The sequence below is a fragment of the Denticeps clupeoides genome, chromosome 11, assembly GCF_900700375.1.
Source record: "Denticeps clupeoides chromosome 11, fDenClu1.1, whole genome shotgun sequence".
Classification (NCBI taxonomy): Eukaryota; Metazoa; Chordata; class Actinopteri; order Clupeiformes; family Denticipitidae; genus Denticeps; species Denticeps clupeoides.
Window position 1 is genome coordinate 8855128 of NC_041717.1, and position 20937 is coordinate 8876064.

The following is a 20937-nucleotide window of genomic DNA, read 5'->3' on the forward strand; positions in this document are numbered from 1 at the left end:
CTGTTTTATAGACAAGTGTGTTACAAAGCTACAACCACCCCTTATCATCTCATTTAAACTTAATGTAATGTAATACATTGCTGCCTAAAAGAATATCAATGAACTAAAATGCTGGTTGATAACCCATATATTTTATTTCGTCATGTTTTTCTCATAATCTACTATTGCGCAAACAGTCCAGCCAGGTATATATTTTCTTCTTCACAGCAAGACGGAATATTTGTTTCACTGACTGATTCGTTGTTTGCTCTGCATTTTTGTGTGCACTGTAGTTCATTTTAAGATTTGTTCACAGATGCAGACCTGTGCATTTACATCTGTCAGCAGGTTTCATTTCTGTATTCCGCTGGATAAATGTTGCCATTACTAGTGAACTGCAGGAATGTTTACAGGCACACATGATCACACACGCTTCGAGAAGGAGAGCGGGAGAGAGGAATTTCCCCACCACAGCATCTTCCCCATGAAAGATATAAACGATGTCAGCTATCTCTCCTGAACTGATTTATGTGTGGAGCTGCCGCCAAATCCCGCACCCCAGCATTTAGGAAACGGAGCGCAGCAAGCATCCTTATTATTCACCCCCCATGGAAAGTAGAGCACTCAGCAACCTGGAGGGGGATCCTCAAACACTTATCAATCTCCTCCAGGCATTTGTTTACTGCACTCAGTTAATGCCCAATGAAGGACAACGAGGCTTATTTGAAAGACAAAGTGGGCTCAGAATTACTAGCTTGTGTCCAAAAACACAAATGAGGCGGACACTGATGAATGCTCATTTCCTAAAGATGGAACAAAATCCATGGTGTGTCCTGTTTCTGTCTCATTTTCTGACATCCCTGCCAAAAAACAGGTATAGAAAGATGACCAAATAGTATGAAACCACATTTGCAATCATATTCAGACATTTCAGGCTTTAAACTTTCCTCAGTCAGTAGATTCTTCATCTCACATTCCTGTAACCAGCTTGAGTCGGAGCTGAAAGGTGTGAAGCCACAACCGATAACTGATGGAGGACAGCCAGTTTAAAGCAGTAGCTGTTATTAGCTGGTTTCAGCCGGTCTTAGAATTTTCTGCAAAGACATACATTAAGATGGCTAAACAAGATGGTAAAACATTATAAACTGACTATGGCTTACATGCTATATGCATAGTAAATAATCAATATTTTAATGTTCTTTTTGTACCTACAGTGGAATTGAAGTTTAACCTGGACCAGTATGTGAACAAACGATACCCAGGTCTGGTGAAGATTGTGCGCAATACTAAGAGGGAAGGCTTAATCCGGGCTAGGATACATGGGTGGAATGCAGCGACTGCGCCAGTCGTGGGTTTCTTCGATGCACACGTTGAGTTCAACACAGCGTGGTGAGTGCCCTCCACCACATTCACTATGAGCTCAAACAGTGAAGCTGTTTTGTTTTTTTGTCTTATGGATAAAAGTAAAGGCATTCCTGTAAATCCTAAAAGAACCTTAATCACTTATCAGTCTCCTCCAGGCATGTGTCCTCGCCTGCCATGTGTTTACTGCACTCAGTTAATACCCAATGAAGGACAGGGAGGCTCATTTTAAAGAGCGAGAGGGTTCAAAGTGACTTACTTGTGTACTAAAAAACAAGTATGACATTGATGTATGCTCATGTTCTAAAGGAGCAAATATTTTCTTATTCTAATTGTATTCCTGTCTTATATTATTACAAATCCTAAAAGCTCCACCAAAAAATTGGTAATATTCATAATGTATGAATGTAATATGTATATGGTCTTGATATGGTGTTTGATGTTATCATGCATTTCATCCCATCGTAGTACATTTGCTACAAAACACACTAACAAGCCATTAAGCGTGGGAGTAATAGTATAATATAATGTAATAAACTCACTCTCACTCACTTTTAGTAACTGCTTGATCCACATTTGGGTCACAGGTGCCAGAGTCTATCCTGCGTCATCGGGCACAGGGCAAGAGCACATCCCGGGCTGGGTGCCAGCCGACTGCAGGTTGCACACACCAATCACTCACACACTCACACCTATGGCAATTTAGAATCACCTACTCTGCATGAATTTTGGCAGTGGGAGGAAACCAGAGCACCTGGTGGAAAACCACGCCAATGTGGGGAAAGCATTCAAACTCCACACACATAAAGCCAAGACCAAGCCCGAAATATGGAGACATGAAACCACAGCACTAACCTCCGTGTTGACCTATAAAATGAATTAAAATAATTATACATATCCATTTGTCATGTATATGTCAATTCACATGTATAAATAATATATGCTGGTTCTAGAATCATTCCCGATGAGTACTGCCTCTGGATATATTTGACTCCCCATGAACTGCCATTATGTTCAGCGTTAAATACAGTGTTTTAGAGCCCGAGTACAAGTCCTCAACAAATTGATATCCCACTAAAGAGTAGGTGTCCTATTCTAATAGTCTCAATCTATCCCAGTAGACTACATAATGAGTAGATAAATAACAATTCTTCCAAACATTATTTAAGCATAAATTCCTATCAGACATCACCTCAATGTTTGTGCTACGCACCACTGAATTACTTCCACAAAAATTCTTTCTAATTTTTAACAGGCTAAGTAATTTAGACTTGAAACAGAAATGTAGCAGCTCAAGAGGTCGTTTACGCTTGATAATACGCGTGATTATTCCGCTTCAGATGAGAATTCACATGATTACTGAGTGACTGGCTGCCTGAAATTGTGCTTTCTTTGTGAAATGCTTCAAAAGGAGAGACAGAGAAAAACACGGTGGCTTACAACGTGACAAAACAAGGCGCAGAATCTTTCTCCCTCAGTAGATGAGTATGTCCTGTTAAATCATGTAGATAGCTGGGATGGTCTGTGTTGTTTACCCAAGGAAGGCACTTACCTTCATGATTAGACCAGCAGACTAGATATTTTGTTCCCTAATGTACGATATGTATGATAACATCACACTGCAATGGTCCATCAGGGGTCATGCTTTGAGAGGTCAGAGGTGTTTTGAAGGGCAGCCTCCACAATATAAGTTTTAATGCTGCAGCTAACCAGTGTACATGATTTGAATAGAATATATTCTTCATTACATTATTTCATTCATGTCAAATCCTCGTATTCCACAAATGTTATTATCAGATTATTGGAATAATATAAAATTGAGAATCTGCACCATCTCTGTATAGCAGCCGAGTTAACCGCCATCATAAATATATTCATAAGGTTTATAAAAAAACATTCAGTTTCTCATATTATTATAATGCACTCTGTCACAGTCAGTGATAAGTGAGATGGATGGTTCCGTCTATTGAGTGACCTTGTTGGAGATTCTAGTGCAAGGAGACAGCTCTACTCGCCTGCCCGGTTTTGCACTTGAGAGCATATGGTGTTGTCATGAATAAAGATTTTGTTCTGTGTCATACGGTAGATATAGAATTCCATTTGGCCTGAATTTCTTGAAAGAAAAAAGGAAATACGTTTGTTTGTTTGTTTTTTTTGCTATTGTGAAAATGACTAGGTTGCTGGCTTTTATCATTTTTGTTAAATGTGACACAGAAATAACAGAAAGAACCTTACCAACAGTAAATTGAAATTGAGGGCTGAAACTGTCATAAGCAGCATACATTTCACTGAAAGGTTTGTGTTTAACAACTTTTGTCATATCTTTTCATCGTGTAAAAAGAAAAATAAGAATAAGTTAGTATTTGAATTACTTAATTACGCACAAACAAGTCACATCAAGTCTACAACAGAAATATTCTGCATTGGAAAATATTCTGCATCAATATTCACTCTTAGTTATGAAAAGGCTGTTTTCTAAGGTTTCTAGATTAATCACCAGCATTAATGTGTTAACACTGACAGTAGTGATAAAAAAAAATATGATTGGAGTTTTGTGCTAATGTTTCCCATAACATTTAATTATGTCCTTGTATTCTGCCACACAGAAAACGTGTACCATATTCTGGCTAATTAGAACGTACATCCTTAATCAAATTTGCTCTCCTGTTCAGAAATGTAGGACTTTTAGGGGACTCCATTAGGAGAATTAGCCCCACAAATGAGTAGCTACTATTAACGTGAGGCACTATAATGGTGTCCCTGTCTCTTGAACAGCAGTCCACGAGGCAGCCTAAGATAAATATTTATTGGGTTTTGGAATTCTGCAATCTCAGGCCAGCAATGAGTAATGGTAGCAGTGTGCCTGCGGAGTGCAGGAGCGAGATAAGAGGCCAGCCTGCACCGCAACTTGTAATGAAATGCACAGTTCAGGGCCGCGGAGCCTTTGAAGTTTGCGTAGCATTCTGTAACTTTCTGACCTCATATTTCCCCTGATTCAGGACCAGAAAATGCACTTCTAAATCCACTACCTGGCCTTGGTGTAATTTATTTATACCACAAAATGCTCCTGCTGAGGAATAAAAAAATGTTGAAATGAGTATTCATAGATTTGAACGTCCAAGGCCTGAGCACAATGCCATATCTTAGTTCTAACAATGAAGCTGAGAAATCATGCTGTTCAAGGCCGTGAACCATTTTCTTTATTTCTGTGTTTGTTATAACTGGTGTTAGTCTTTTCTTTCTGCATGATATATTTGCTACATATCTTTGTGTTCCAAGCTGTGCAGATCTGAAAATACATTAAAAGCCTGTAGTGCAAAGCTTTTTTCAGGGAGAAAATTGAACAATTAGCAGTAGAAGGGTTACCACCCTACATTCAAGACCTGCATTCAAATCACACAAATCTGAAGCCTTTCAATGGACAGGATGGAATTATCTATAAACTATATAGAAATAGGAGAAAGGTTTCTACTTATTTAACTAGAATTTTCCAAAATAAAACAAGTTGTTAAGTTATAAAGAGCTTGTCATATTTACATACAGCCCAGGACATTTCATTTACATTCACAACATTTATCAGACGCCTTTATCCAGAATGACTTACAGTCAGTAGTTACAGGGACAGTCCCAATGGAGACACTCAGGGTTACGTTTCTTGCTCAGGGACACAGTGGTAGTAAGTGGCGTTTGAACCTGGGTCTTTGTGATGGTTTATAGGAAGTTGTGTTACCCACTAGGCTGCTAAATCCCCTTTTTAAAATAACATTTTTATCATTGTTATTCAGTAATTTATCCTTTATCTACAAATATATTTTATTATTTTAAATTTCCAGCTGAAGACGACATGAGACGGAGGCTGGAATTAAGAACAGTCCAGCGAAGTAGTATAACTACTCCATTTGTCCCAGTAAACTCTCTTTTATGTTTAACCTTTTGCCGTCCATCCGCTTTCGCCTCGGTCGTGACACATTTTCCATATGCTGAGGGAAGAAGCTAGTCCAAGCACAACAAACTGCTAATTTAGGTTGGCAGTTCCATACCAATACACATTTTATCTCACGATTATAGTTGTATAATTATAAATTCAGTAACATGGCCATTTTTAAAATCTTGGAAAGGGGGTTCATGGAAAACTGCTTTAACTGTACAGAAGAACCTACTCAGAGTCTTTCATTCTGAACAGCTGGGGTTAGCACTCCTTCAGCATGGTGGTGAATGAAGCTCGATCCCATTATCTGATAAAGCCTCATGTGAGAAGCCTTCCAGAATTTCACTGGTCTTAAAAAATAGACTTGTAATCTCAAAGGACTGCATTTCAGGCAGATAGCAGGCCGACGTCCAGAGATGAGACACAGTTCTGAGATTGGGATTTATTACTCTTATCATAAAAAGTGAACAGTTTACCTGTCGATTGATTTCAGATGGCTGTGTGGATATTTCTTGTCTTGATGACATCTTTTTGTGTAGATTTTATATTTAAAATGCTTTCATAGCCTCTAATTTCACATGTAGACTATTGAGCCTCTACCTTTAATACCAGCACTCTTACCAATCAAATTGGAAATGACAGAAAGGATTGTAATAGCATGGCATAGTATTTATTTGTATTAGGTTTATAGCTCAGCATGATTGTGACCGTGTCTGCTGGTCATTGTCCCTTCCGCTCACCCCACTGCTTTTCTCTGTGTTTAAGGTTGAGGCTCTGTCAGCCTCATACCAGGACATTGATGTGGCTTTTCTTAAACTATCCATTCAGTTTAGTTGGCTGTGCACGTTGGATCATTGGCATTTGGATGAGTGAAATCACTTCAGTTTCCTGGCAAAGGATAGCAGGTTGCGTGCCAAAATGGAGTGTGTTCCCAGTACCTCAGCCAGCAGTGATGCTTTCACCACTATGCTTGACTGTATTGAACATAATTGTCATATATCATTTCATCGTATGCTATGTTACTGATGTGTATACTTTGCGATGGATGGATTACTACAGTTCATCTTGAAAAAATTTCAAATAAAGGAATTTGTCAGGACATTGGGAGGGGCTCCCGGGCCGCATTCCAGACCGGAGTTTGTATTGTGCATCTGTGTGCTCCCGATTTCCTAATATCATCTGCTGTCTCTAAATGTACCTAAATGTATGTAATGCCTAGTCCACGTTTATGTGTCATGTATTGTTAGCAAGTGCGTCCTTTTTCCATGCCATGTGACCAGTGCTATGACTGAATAGAAATTAAAAACATACCTTTTTGGTAAGCATAACTCACACTGGTAAGCATAACTCACACCAGACCCACCAAGAAACATGTCAGATCAGTCAGTGTGTATCATTAGCTATTCTAAGTACATAGCAAGCTTGCTTATTGACGTGCTATAAATCATATTCAGGTTCTTGAAACCTCATACAGCCTACAGAATTAATAAATTAACACATTTCTTGTACATACAACCACATGGTGCAACACATTGTATTATTAATCATGCATCAATATTTTTCTCTTATTGATTTCCTTATCATGGGGTTTGGACCCCACTTGATGTGTTTGTGCAGGTGTTACCATATTCTTTATATAAGTATCACGGTTCAGTACTTACCTCGTTTTTGAAGTCGGTACAGTATGTCTTCAGTCCAGTAATATATCTGCTCATGCTGTTCAGCCTGCAGCTTAAAGCTGCAGTTCAACGTATCCGTACTGTGTAATATTGGTTCTGGGTTACGTTAATCAATCTTCAGTGCTGTCGTTCTATGATAGCGAATACCAAACTGTGAACCCCATACCATGACAGCTCGGTACAAATACACATGCTGTTACAGCCCTACTATAAGTGTGTGTGTGTGTGTGTGTGTGTGTGTGTGTGTGTATAATGTTTTATACATAGATGTGTTTTTGGATAAAATTTAACAAGAGGAACCAGAAAGGAAACAAAAGGAAGCTGGCAACATTCGCTCATTCCATCCACTCACACTGAGTAGTCTGGCTCAGTTAGCCCATTTAAAAAAGCCAGTTTGCACTGTGTACAGATGACATCTCACTCCCTACCAGAGTAACAGAGTGAAAATCCATTCAGCCAATGCAATCATCAGCTTTCCCCACACACTGCCTGTGTGGCCTAGGAAGTGAATTTATCTCCTGGCCCTTGCTGTTGGAAATAACTGTATAATCCATGCTGGACAATCAGATGATTATTTTGCATAATTACCTTTTTTTTTTTTTACATTTTCCATAAGAACACTATTTTCCCTGCTTATACCAACATTTTACAACACATAAAAACTAGCCGCCAGGGACACGATTGGCAGAGGACACCTTCAAACCACTCAGTGATGGACTGCTCTGTAAAAAAGCAGTCACAGGGTGAGTTTTGTGACGCATTTGCAGACATGCTAGGGGCTGGGGAGGAGGATCGGGGGTGTTTGGTCTGTGAGGGAGAGACTGGCGGGGGATGGGGACGTGGAGGAAGCAGTGGACGCGCTGCAGTGCGGCGGGAAGGGAAGTCGAGGTCTGTGGGGATTACCGGGGCAGAAGAGAATAGGAAGACGGCGCTGCACGCTTCCGTTTCCTCTTCCGGGTCGTGGTCTTTCTGGCTGGTCTGGCGCTCTCTGGCGGGCTGGGTGTGTGTTGGCCATAACAAAAGCACAAATGTCAGGGGAAAGCACAAATGTCTTTTGGGGAAATATCTTAACTGTGGATGCATATTAACCTACCTAATATGAGTTCATCGTGTACCACTTTTTAGAGTTTTTAGTACTCACTGCTACCCTTTATTTCTGCTTAGGATTATGGCAATGGAGCTGTAATGGTCAACTGAGAGCTTCTCTAAGTAGAACCAGCCAATCACCTCACTTGAATCCTATAGAAAATCTATAAAAATCTCAGAGCTCATACAGACCATTCAGGATTTGAAGACGGTCTGTGTGGAAGGATGGGCCAAAACCACACCTCAGCAATGCATGCATCTCCATACAGGAGGTGTCTTCACAAAGGCTTTTGTATGAAGTATTAAGTACATTTCAGCAACTGCGTTCAATACATTTTATTATATATAATTTGTGGACATCTATGGTTTGATTTTTTGCATGTGTGGATTGGGTGACAATTTCACAATTAGAAACACTTAGGTGACATATTCAATATTTTGCTCGCTGTAACTGCTCAAAATGTCTGCATAAATTTATTTTAAAAAATCTTAGTTTTACAGTATATATTCTTTTTTTGTGAAGGGCGGAGCCCATACTGACCAGAATCAAGGAAGATCACACCCGGATCATCCTCCCAGCTATCGACAACATCAAGTTCAACACTTTTGAGGTGCAGCAATATGCCAACGCTGCTCATGGCTACAACTGGGGCCTGTGGTGCATGTACATCATCCCCCCCCAGGACTGGCTCGACAAGGGTGATGAAACAGCCCCGATTAGGTGAGCTTTCCCCCTCCCACATGAGTGTACCTATTAAATATAAATGGCACAGAGTATGACAGATGACAGATTAATATTTTAAAGCCCAGACGAAAGCCCTTTGGATCTTTCTTTTTCTTTGTCTCTTATCATTATATGAAAGTGAAGTGATTGTCATTGTGATACACAACACAGCACACTGTGACACAACTAAATGTGTCCTCTGCTTTTATCCATCACCCTTGGTGAGCAGTGGGCAGGCATGGCAGTCGCCCAGGGAGCAGTGTGTGGGGACGGTACTTTTGCAGATATAATGCAGCCAATTGCACCTACAATAGCCATTTACAACAATGTAACAATGTCTTTACAGGATGTTTCATCAGTCTGATATTAATTTAATGGACAAAGCAATTGTTTTTCTAACAAAAACAAGGACAAAATAGTGTCGAAACCAGCTCCTATCAAGAATGAGAGACCATAGATGGGTAATCCAAAGGTGACATCAGCAGCATTCTGTTCTTCCCTGGCTCGCTGAAACGGCCAGATCTCCTGCTGTCAGCAACGCTGTTATTATTGGCAGGTACCGGTGGTGGTGCGACTTAAATAGATGGACGCTGCCACAGATAGCTGCAGTGTGTCTTACAAGATGTTTAAAATAGTAGGACCTTCAGAGAGATGTAATGAGTCTTAAACATTTTGTATAACTTACCAGCATTTCAGCAGTATTAATGATATGACATATAAATTTGGCCAATGGGAGAGATTTTGATTTTGATCCGGCCTACCACAGAAATATCTGCTCCTCGCAAAAATTACAAAGTTGCATCAACTGTGCGAAACCACGCCTACTTGCAGCACAAGCCATTCATTTTGTTCAAGAGCACAGAGCGCATGTCAGGGTTTCTAAAAAAAGGAAGGCCTTAAATATTATTAAAATGACTAGTATGCCTTACATCTATAGTTTAAAGATCTTAAAATTCTGCAAACCCAATAAATAAAAGCCTTCAGTCTGTCAGTAATCCGGCAGTCTCTTCACACTTACACACTTTTACTAAATTCAGCATGTGTGTCTGACACCAATCGAGCAAGTGGTACCGACTGGGTACTGAGAGCGCCCATGGAAATGACCAGTTGCATCCCAGCCTGTTTCGTGCTTCGTGCAAATAACTCATTATGGTTTTAAAAATCACAAAATTAATTTTTATGATAATATTTTTAGTGTAAAATCTGCAGATGAGTACAGAAAATCCTAATACTGTATATAATCATTCTCATCATATAAATATGCGGTATTTCAATGGCCTTGACGTGTGACAGAAAGTCCACTTTCAGTAGAATTGCCCAGATAATAAATTTATATCGCAATATGAAATATATGCCATATCACACAGCCCTAATTTAGGCTTGCTTAAGATTTTATACATCAACATTATAGAGCTCTCAAAATATTTTGAGTGTCCTTTCAGAAATTATATTATTATAAATATTATATTATATGATGACTAGAAGACTCAGAGTGTGTAAAGAGTCTGTGAGTGTATTATTTCACTCACAAGAACTGTGTGGGCTTGTCAGACATACAAAACGCGACCAAAAATATTGGCAGGGTCATTTCAGCAGCAGACATTGGTGAAATACTACAGTGGCAAGAAAAATGAATACCGGTGGTTATTGCCATTTTTCACAAAGACACTTCATATTTGCTGAATTTAGTTTAAGGTTATATGTGCCCAGACAATCTTGTTAATACGTTTTGAAAGACCTCCGCGCAGCATGCAGATCTTGCCTTGCACTGAAGCCTAAGAAATTTATTTCTTTTACTTATTCCACCTTTGGTGACCTATGTGGCTGCTTTAGTGTTAAATACAGAGGTTCTTTCAGGTATTATTCCAAACCACATGCCATATTTAGTTGTTGTAATAAGTTTTTTTTTTATAATGTTATATTTAGCGATAGTTTGACCTCAAGAAAATGCTTCTCATTACTCAGGGACAATGCTTACACTATAGTTACTGTTAAAAGTTACAATTTTAATAACAGACATTCGGTGCCAGTTACCTAATTTCATTATGAGCTCTGTCAATACAGGAAGGTCAGGACTCACATGTGCATAAAAATTTACTACTTGACTTGACAGCCCCCCCACCCACACACACACACAGGTCCTTCACACCAATCATTTTTTTCATCGATCAATGCGTCAAGAAAGGCTCTGAATTTCAACATGTAAAAACTGTGGGGGAAAACACACAAATATTTTTCCTCCACACAGTGCTTAAGAGACTTGCCGCTGGTTAAATCTTCCGCTGAGCACAGCCATTCATGATTTGAATTTATATGTGCAGAAATGTCACTCAATATAAGAAGTCAGATTGTAGTCTGGGCAGCATGACATACAGTGTAATCATTACTAATGCTTCTCTCTGTACTCGGCCAGGACGCCGGCGATGATTGGCTGCTCCTTTGTGGTGAACCGGGAATACTTTGGGGAAATTGGCCTGTTGGATCCAGGAATGGAAGTATACGGAGGTGAAAATATTGAGCTTGGCATGAGGGTAGGTATTCTTCTTCCTGTGGTATCAGGGATTGAAAAAGGAAATGTTTTTTATTTCTATTCATTCAGAATAGAAACATAGTTTCTATATTCCATTTCCAATGTTTTTCCAAATGCCCCTGGTTATCTCTTACTGAGGACAGCTAATCTTAGATATATAATATATTTAGCCATTTTGTTGTAATATGTTAATATCTAAATGTAGTTTCTGTTTTTTCATTTTCATTCTTTAAACCATTTTTGAAATTTTTTTTTGGAAGTGGATTCAAATTATTTTAATTTGGAAGTGGATTCAATATCATTTTAGGAATGTGCGAATGCTTTTTATTCAAATATACACGCAGGATAGCTTAAACAAATATGCCTATAACCTGCTGGTTGTACTTAATGAAGACACTGTAGACCCTTATGGAGCTGCAGAAGGTTGAAAGCTCCAGTTTGTTAAAAGCGCTTTGCTCCGTCGAGTTGGAAATGCATTTGCTCGGGGGTGAGTAAACTCCTTAATGCTAAATTGCAATGTGACTTTGGCTGGGAGCTTTCAAGTTCAGCAGGGCAGGAAATGTAAAGGGCCTCTCCAGTTGAATTTAACGCTTGGCGTACAGTTGTGCTGGAAAAAAAATTGCACCAGTTTAAATCCTGTAAATATTTTCATTAAAGTAAGCAGAACATTTCACCGCTGGCGGAAACATTGGCCTTGGTGTTGGAGTGAAAAAGTCACTGTAAATGTGTACTGTTGTGTTGCATTGGCAGGGTTACCATATAGCTTGTGTTTAGAATCAGAATCATTAAAACACTCAAGTGTGTGTATGTGATTGCAAACTTACTAAAACAAATGAAATGCAAAATATCAATAATTTGAACACTGATTGGGTTGTTGCCTAATTCCGGTGATCCAAATATGTACAGTCATGTGAGAAAATTAGGACACCCCATTAATTAATCAGCTCTTTTTTAGGAAATGTTCACATATCAATGTCCACTCATGTTTTTATGTATGTCTGGAAAAGAAAGTGACTTAATTACAATTGAGTCACTTAAATTTTTTTTTTTTAAATTACACATAAAAAAGATATGAACAAAAATGTGTATTTTAATGGAGGAAAAAGTTAGGACACCCTATCCCCTAATAACTAGTGTTGCCCCCTTTGGCTGATATAACTTCAGTGAGACACCTTTGGTAGCCTTTTACCAGTCTCTGACATTGATCAGAAGAAAGTTTGCCCCACTCCTCAGAATTCTTTCAGCTGTGAGATGTTTGAGGGTTTTCTAGCATGTACAGCCTGATTAGGACTCTCCACTTCTTAGTTAGCAAGTCCTTGGTGAATTTGCTGGTATGCTTTGGGTCATTGTCATGTTGCAGTATCCAGTTCCACTTCAGCTTTAATTTTTTGCAGATGGTTTCACATGTTCTTCAAGCACCCTCTGATACACAGTAGAATTCATGATGGATTCTATGATGGTGAGCTGGCCAGGTCCTGCTGCAGCAAAGCATTCCCAAACCAAGATACTGCCACCTCCATGCTACAGTTGGTATGAGGTTCTTTTCTTGGAAGGCTGTATTTGGTTTATGCCAAACATGTCTTCTGTTCTGGACTCATCTTTCCAAATAACATTATTCCAGAAGTCATTGTCTTTGTCTATGTTCGCTCTGGCAAACTTCGGTCTGGCCTTAATGTTTCCTCCTTGCACACCTCCCATGAAAGTCAAACTTGTGTAGTTTCTTTCTGATAGTAGAGTCATGCACTTTCACATTGACAGTAGCCAGAGCCTGCTGTAGTTCCTGTGAAGACATTTTAGGATTTTTGATGACTTCTTTGTGCATCTTACGGTCTGCTCTGGGGGTCAGTTTGCTTGGACAGCCAGACCTGGGCATGGTGGCAGTTGTTTTGAATGTCCTCCACTTGTAAACAGTTTTTCGATGGTGGAATGGCTGATGTCAAACTCTTTTGAGATCTTTTTAAATCCCTTACCAGACTCATAAGCAGCCACAATCTTCTTTCTGAGGGCATCAGACAGCTCTTTAGATCTAACCATGGTGCTCACTTCAACACTTCAACATTCAGGAGCACACCAAACTAATCTGAGGTTTAACCAGGGCGAGGCTCCTTTACAACGCTGGGTAACTAGGTACTGATCATATGCACCTGACGTGATACAGCTGTGTGTGATTTTAAGTAGGATAATTACGTTCTTTTTAAATTACATTTCACAGAAAGGTTTAAAAGGCCTTTCTTAATTTTTAATTGTTTAGTTATATTATTTGGATCCCTCAATATCATTAAAATTGATATTAAATATACATATGTCCAAATATATTTTAAAATATACAGGCTTTCATAGGGTGTCCTAATTTTCTCACATGACTGTACATGTATGAAAAGATATAAAATTCTGCAATTGCTTCTCCTCAGTGTTCGGCAGCTCCCTTGTTTTAGCTGATGCAGCACCTCGGATGCTAGCCTCAAAGGCCTAATTGACAGGAACACGTTAAACAATTAGCCTGAGCACCACTTACTAGACAAGAACGTTTCACAGGGAAGCCCTTAAAACTGTGCAAAGGGTTATTGAGCATTTATAATTGAACATGTTCTTCATACCGTTCTGTAAAAAGGTTCTTCCTAGCACCATCGCTCTAACATCTTAGTCGTGGACTGTTTCTTAATGGAAAAAAGGAGGAAAAAAAGAACAGCAAATCCCGGGCAGAACTCAAAATATTCTAAAATAGAAGACTCCGAGCATCACCGATACAGATGCGGTAGATTTACAGTGAGCAAGACCATCACACCAGCTCTCTAGATTAAGAGGGAGAAAACTGTCATCATAGCCACACTCAAATCCAGTCAAACATTATTTTTTAAAACGCCTATTAAGCCTCGGCCATCTGCACACTCAGGCCATTCAGAGCTCTGGTAAACTTCGCCCGGAACAAATTGTGCCGTGCAAGTCAAATTCGGTCTAAAGGAAAATGACCTTTACATGTACAAATGCAATGAATGAGATAAGAGGCTGAGAGGCTGAGGCCTTTTTTTGTGTGTATTCTTAATGACTACACACTTGTACAGATGTAACTGAGGACATAATCATGTATGAGTACACAGGAAACAGCTACTAGTAAAACACAGCGAAGACTACAATGGTAGAGACTGTTAAGTATTGATCCTCGCCTCCCATACATGCATTATTTAAGAAGCTGAAATCAATTTGCTCAGGTTAATGGACTGAAAGGTATTTACTGTAAGGTTGACTTCAGTATTTCTCACCTCTTTGTGGAGTGCGTATCGGTGAACTGTTCCACTGGGGATGAAATCGAAACCGAATTGAACATCGGAGGAGTAGCTAAGGTCGCTGAAATATGAACTCAAAATGAAAACTAAATATAAACAGTAGCTGTAGACTATGCACTGTGCCACGAGGTGCACAGTCTGCACTACTCAAGTTATAATGTATAAATACATTATAATTTTTCTTAGTCTAGCACCAAACAATCTCCGAGCATGCTCTTCACTGACAAGTCTAAGCCTTATCAGGGCTCTTAGTTTGTAAACTCAATATTCTATAGAAATCGAACGAGAAGTGCTGGTGTCTTCCTCTTGTAAGTCGCTTTGGATAAAAGCGTCTGCTAAATAAAGTAAAGTAAAGTAAAGTAAAGTTCACACTGTCAGGACCCGGGGTCCGGGGGTGATGAAGATGCAGAATCCAGGCATTGAGGTGCAAACCAGGATTTATTAAACACAAAGAAAACTGGCTTGAGGGTAGTAAAAGGAACATATGCGAAATGAAAATTACCCAAAGGCGTGTGTCAAAGGTACTGAAAGAAGGACAACACAGGGTAATTAACGATCAGTGCACATTAATGCAGCAGCACCCACTGAAGCCCGCCCTCCTCACTGGCTACCTGAGGATCCAGCCCCGTTTCCTCCCTGCCCAGGAGCCCCTAACCCGCATATGCACACACACAGACAGACAGAACAGAGGGTGTCCTTCTCCGGGCTCTCCGGGACAGTGGGGTCAGTAGAGTGGGAGTCAGGACCCTCAAGCAGCCACCCGAGCGCAGTTTCCTCCCTCACTGATGTCACAAACCGGCAGCCGACTCTGAAGAGGGGTGTGCCTTGACGTCTTCACTGATGTCGAGGTTGATTTTAAGTCACCGGTGCATGCCCCTGTTTAAATGCCAGCTTTTTGTGATTAAAGCAATGAGACTACAGACTTTTCCAGACTTTAATGTGACCTATAACCTGTACAGTTCAGTCCATGTCAGATTGTGAGGGCATCTTGTGCTGCCCTTTTCACATCACCCAACAGATCTGTTGGATGTAGGTCTGAGCTATGACTATCATTTAGATTTTTTTAGAATCGGAACATCGTTCCTATGTTCTGTTCCAATGTTCTGTTCCATCTAACTAATAATCAGTTATGGTTAAATGACCATAGACTCTAATTATTGTGGTGGGCAAAAAACCCTAGTTCTGTATAACCAGTTTGAGCTCTAACAGGTTGCTGAAAAGCTTGTCTCAGGCAAGGAAGGATTGGTTGCTGATTGGTGATCGGTTGATGATTGGTTGCTGCTCAAGCATATCTATGAGTCATGACCAAGGCCATCTCTTATACCAAACATGCAGACAGATTATCAGATCTTTAATTCTAGCATTCTGACCGGCAGACCACTTTAACAACAGTTTTTTTATTTAGCGCTGCAATACTATGTATTGCTATGTTATAATGAGCAATGATTGCATGTTTGTTTTCAAGGTTTGGCTTTAAGTGAAAAGAGTGTTTGCCCAGCCTGCTGTATCTGCATGATGCAACGCACACCCTTCTGATAATCCCCCTCATCGCCCTGCTGGTACAACCCTTATGATGCATAATGAACTGAGACACAGGTGTCAAACCTGAAAAAGCATCAGCATTTTGTCTTGTGTCCTTTACATGTCGTCAGTGTCAAAACTGATGAGAAAAGGGACAGAAGGGAGTTTACTTTTATGATGATGATGCCAGGCTGATGAGAGCTGCAGTACGTTACAACCAACCTCCTGCATTACCTCTGCATTCCAGAAGTGAGAACGGAATGATGACAGGCCCTCAGGCTGCCGGCTTCGCCACTAATATCCAGAATTTGTTACGGCGCATACTTCACGCCGCACTGAGGAACGCAGTCTTCTCAGGGGAGTAACGGTTATAGGCAAGTGTTTATTTAAAACCACTCACCCTGTTTTACGCTGGCACAGAGATGGATGCCACGTCTCCAAGACTGTTTACACACACGTGGTAAACCAGTCATTTCACACGTCAGTCCAGGCAGAGGTTTTTTGACAATTGGCTCAACTTGATGGATGCTTGCTGTGTTTATGGGCCTCTCTTCACAGCTTGTAGGGTTCACAGGTGCTGGGTTTGAAAAATAGAACATATTTTAAAAACCAGACCTCAAGATTTATCAGAGATTCACACGGAACGGAGTCTAGAAGCGAAAAGCCAAGCATGCTTACTCAGTTTACACATTAGTCCAGTTAAAATATATTTTTGGGTCCACCTTTTTAGTGTTGCATGATAAACTACCTGAGTTCACATCAGTTCAGAGTTAGGAGTGGTCCAGATCCAGTTCAGGTGAGAAACTAGAAATGTGGGTGTGGGTGAGATTACCATATTATACAAATATTAAACAAATAGTCATACAAATACTAATTTTATTGAGAGGATTATCATAATCATTCTGAATCTTTTTTAGATAATAGGCATGAACAAACAGGCAAACCTTAAACGTCCATTACATTTACTGTCAGCTTATTACACACTCACTATCCTGAACTGCATAGTCCTGTTACTCAGGGTGTCACGACGGCGAGCTGACGGGGGAGGGAAGCGCAGAGGCGGGACATTCTGGGAAAGAGATTTTATTATTAAACAAATAAACGCGGCGCAATGGCCGAATCCTGACTGGCGCTGGGTGTGGTGGAGGGTCAGAGTTCGATCCCTGGCTCAGGCTCTGGCTGATCGAACTCTGCCCTCAGTCTCTGCAGGAAGTCCCAAAAACTCAGTCTGTCCATCTCTCCCTGCTGCCATGCTGATGATGGTGGTGATCTTCTCCGCATCTGAAAGGGAGGGAAGAGCAGCAAAGTACATGCCACAGGATGTAATAAAAGACTGGCATGTACCTGCTGCTCCACTGAAGGGTCCTGGGACCAGAGGGATGTCCCACACGCTAGGCGTGTGGCTGGAGATGGTGGTGGGTGTGTGGCGTGGAGGGGGATGGACGTTCTCTACAGCAGGCGGGGGCGCTGGTGCTGTGCTGCTGTTCAGCTGGGGAACATCCGGGCAGAGGGAAGGCGGGTCGTTTGGTACCCATGGACCTGCCGACAGTTGTAGGCGGGCACGATGAGCGGAGCACCCACCGCCCAACTTGCATCTCCGTCACTTTCGTCGTCGTCATCCATGTCGTCCCAGTCCACTGGGATCCTTGCCAACAATCACTTCACTTTACTTTATAATAGCAGAGCACCGAGTTCCTGGCTCGACATGACGAAGATCGTGGGGTCGCATCCTCTGCGCTTGCTGCCCACGTCAGAGTCGCCAATTCATCTAGTGTGCATGTCTTTGGATGGCCAGAGGAAGCCAGAGAACCTGAAGGAAACCCGGACATGGACGTGATCAATTGTTATCGGAGTGAAATCAAATATACAAACTAGTATACTTTTTTTTTTTTTACCAATCATGCCTAATTGCTTATATATCCTCTTCATACGGAACTTCTGTGATCAAACAATAGGAAACAGCTGCATGTAACAGCACATAATTTTGTTCATATCTTGTAAGATGGGAAATTCCAGGTCTTTGGCATTTTGTGCTTTTGTTTTTCATTAAGGACCCCTGCTTGGTTAAGGAAGCAGCCCCCTAATCAGAAGGTTGCTAGTTCAAATCCCTCTCTGCCAAGGTGCCACTGGGGTGCCACTGTGCGAAGCTACCGTACCCACATGCTGCTTCCCAGGCACCTGTCATGGCTGCCCACTGCTCACCAAGGGTGATGGTTAAAAGCAGAGGTCACATTTCATTGTGCCGAGTATAAAAGAGTCTTCTATTGTGGGATGGCTTCTCTTCTCCTCCTCCTTCAAGGGGTTCTCCCTTTTCTCTCTACCCCTGTTTCTCCATGGCCAAGCTGCCTCTCTGAAGCTTGGTCCCTAGCTTTTATCTCTCTTCCTCTATCTCGTTCTCTCTTCTTTTATTTTGGGTTTTTCTGTAAAATTGGTAACATTTTTACATCCAATATTTACATTTTACTGCAATAGTAATCTACTGGTGTTGTAAACTAGAAAATGTTCATTCTTGTAACTTCTATTGTGCCATGCCTCTTTATGTCCAGGAAACATCAGATTGAGTTTTAATACATTGTGTGCTTTTTTACAATCTCATAGCTGCTCTTCTGCAAAATGTATTTTGATGAATTAAAATGTCCAGATGCTACACCAATCAATTATTTGCTATTGGCAGCATAATGACAATTTTGTTCCCAGTGCGAGGCGACTGTGTTTTCTACTTACCACTGTTGCAATCATCATTTCATCATTATAATTTTTGTGTCCAGGGAAAGCAAGTCATTGTGACTGATTTGTTTTGCTAATGCCCAACTGAGACATCTGAAGATTTGAGAAAGGCGGCATGTTAAAACATCCTCAAACATGACACAAGGTTGTGTCCAACGTAATAAGTAAATAAAAAATAAACAATAAATATCAGAAGGTTGCAGGTCCGAACTCCGAGCCACCAAGGTTCCAGCAAGGTACCGTTCCCACACACTGCTATCTTGGCGCCTTTCATGGCTGCCCACTGCTCACTAAAGGCAGAAATGTACTTGCAGTTAATTACGTACATATGTACAAACGTACAGCTGCGGTCCCGCGTACTTGCGTCGATTTTGTGCACATACTATAAAATTAACAGAACCTATATGGATGCAATACCTGTGTAAGTTCATAGTGGCAGTGTTTTGAGATATGAACGGATGAAGATATTAAGATAGTGGGCATCTGTCATGGCTGCCCACTGCTCACCAAGGTGATGGGTTAAATGCAGAGGACACATTTCGTTGTGTGCACTATTCTTTATGTGCAATTGTTGTGCTGTTCATACATTCCATATAAATATGTAGCTGTTTAATGGACAGATTTTTTGGTTCATGTTTTTGGATTTGGATTATTTTGCTTTAATTATGTGCATAGTCACATTTGTCCACCTAACCTTAAGTCACATGGCTGGTCCTTCCCCATAAACCACTTCCACAAGAAACAAAATCAAGTACAAATGAGATTCCTTGCCTGTGGTGATGCTGGAAGTGCGTTTGAATGCGTGTGGGAAGTGGAAATAATCAAATTAGTGTAGATTAGTTCTTCTCGTCATTCTGCACAACTTAATTAAACTGGCTTGACCTTTTAAGCTTCTGAAGGTAAGTCTTTTTCATTGAACAGCACCTACTGTGAGCAGCCTGTTGAGGCAGACATGCTCCTTCCATTTTGAGATAACGTTATTTCATATCTCGCCTATGTGAGAACATAATCCATAATGCACAATTAATTTTTTGACCCAGGACCATTTTCATAACAGTATGCCTATATACCTTACTTTTAAGAAAGAAGAAGAAGTAGATTTTTTTTTCTTTGGACTTTATTTTTTCTAGGTCATTATGTTTTGTAAGGTCACAACTGAGTCACAACTCCAGGAAGTATTCCAGGAACAAGTCTTCGAGCAAAATTCATAGTACTTGGATTCTTTTTTTAGAACTTGCTGTTAGTTTGTTCTTCTCTTGATTTTATTACAACCATATGTTACTCCCTGCTGGTGGTGCATTGAGCACAGTGTGTGCTGAATTGTTCAATATTTTCTGGATGAATAGTAAGTCAGTTGGATACGCAAAGGGTGTGTTGTTCCAATGTGCTTTAGAAAGTGAGCCCGTATATATCTGTATAGTATAAATGTATGTATGTGTGTGTATATTTATGTAATTTATTTATTATTTTGTTGCTTTTGTATGTGTGCAAATTCATTTCGCTTATATGGCACATTTACAATATTATTTTACCCTGGGGTGACAGGTGGGGGGCAAGGCTGTTGGTAAAATTGGTTAAAATTTGAAAGATAAAGTTTAATTAAAACAAACAAACAAACAATTGTGTTTCACTATCTCTTTCTCTCATTAGAGGAACCTATTTATAACTCATCCATTAATCATTCCATACATTGCTTACTTCAGCACAAAATAATGACCCATAGCATGCTTTAATTACAACATCATGAAAACACACTGCACATCAACGTACAGATGCCAATGCATTAATAATATCTGATGAGACCACATTTTCCTGGTGAAATGGGTGTGGCTGATACGTGATCTTCTGTGTATATCTGCACTCTAGGTCTGGCAATGCGGGGGCAGCATGGAGGTTCTTCCATGTGCCAGGGTGGCCCATATCGAACGCACAAAGAAGCCATATAATAACGACATCGACTACTACGCCAAAAGGAATGCCCTGCGGGCTGCGGAGGTGTGGATGGACCAGTACAAATCCCATGTTTACATGGCCTGGAACATACCTATGAATGTAAGTGAATAATGCCAGGCCATCCGTCAGTGACTCCATATCAAATGTAAACAGTGCAAAATAAG

At 40.4% G+C, this 20937-nt stretch overlaps 1 protein-coding gene across 1 annotated transcript in view; it reads left to right on the plus strand.

The window, feature by feature from the left end:
- Positions 1-20937, plus strand: part of galnt9 (polypeptide N-acetylgalactosaminyltransferase 9) — a 51425-nt gene that overhangs the window by 23190 nt on the left and 7298 nt on the right. Inside the window, exons 4-7 of the mRNA XM_028996148.1 lie at positions 1194-1368; positions 8558-8755; positions 11172-11289; positions 20687-20872. Of these exons, the coding sequence (XP_028851981.1) occupies positions 1194-1368; positions 8558-8755; positions 11172-11289; positions 20687-20872 (677 nt within the window). The remainder of the gene's footprint in view (positions 1-1193; positions 1369-8557; positions 8756-11171; positions 11290-20686; positions 20873-20937) is intronic.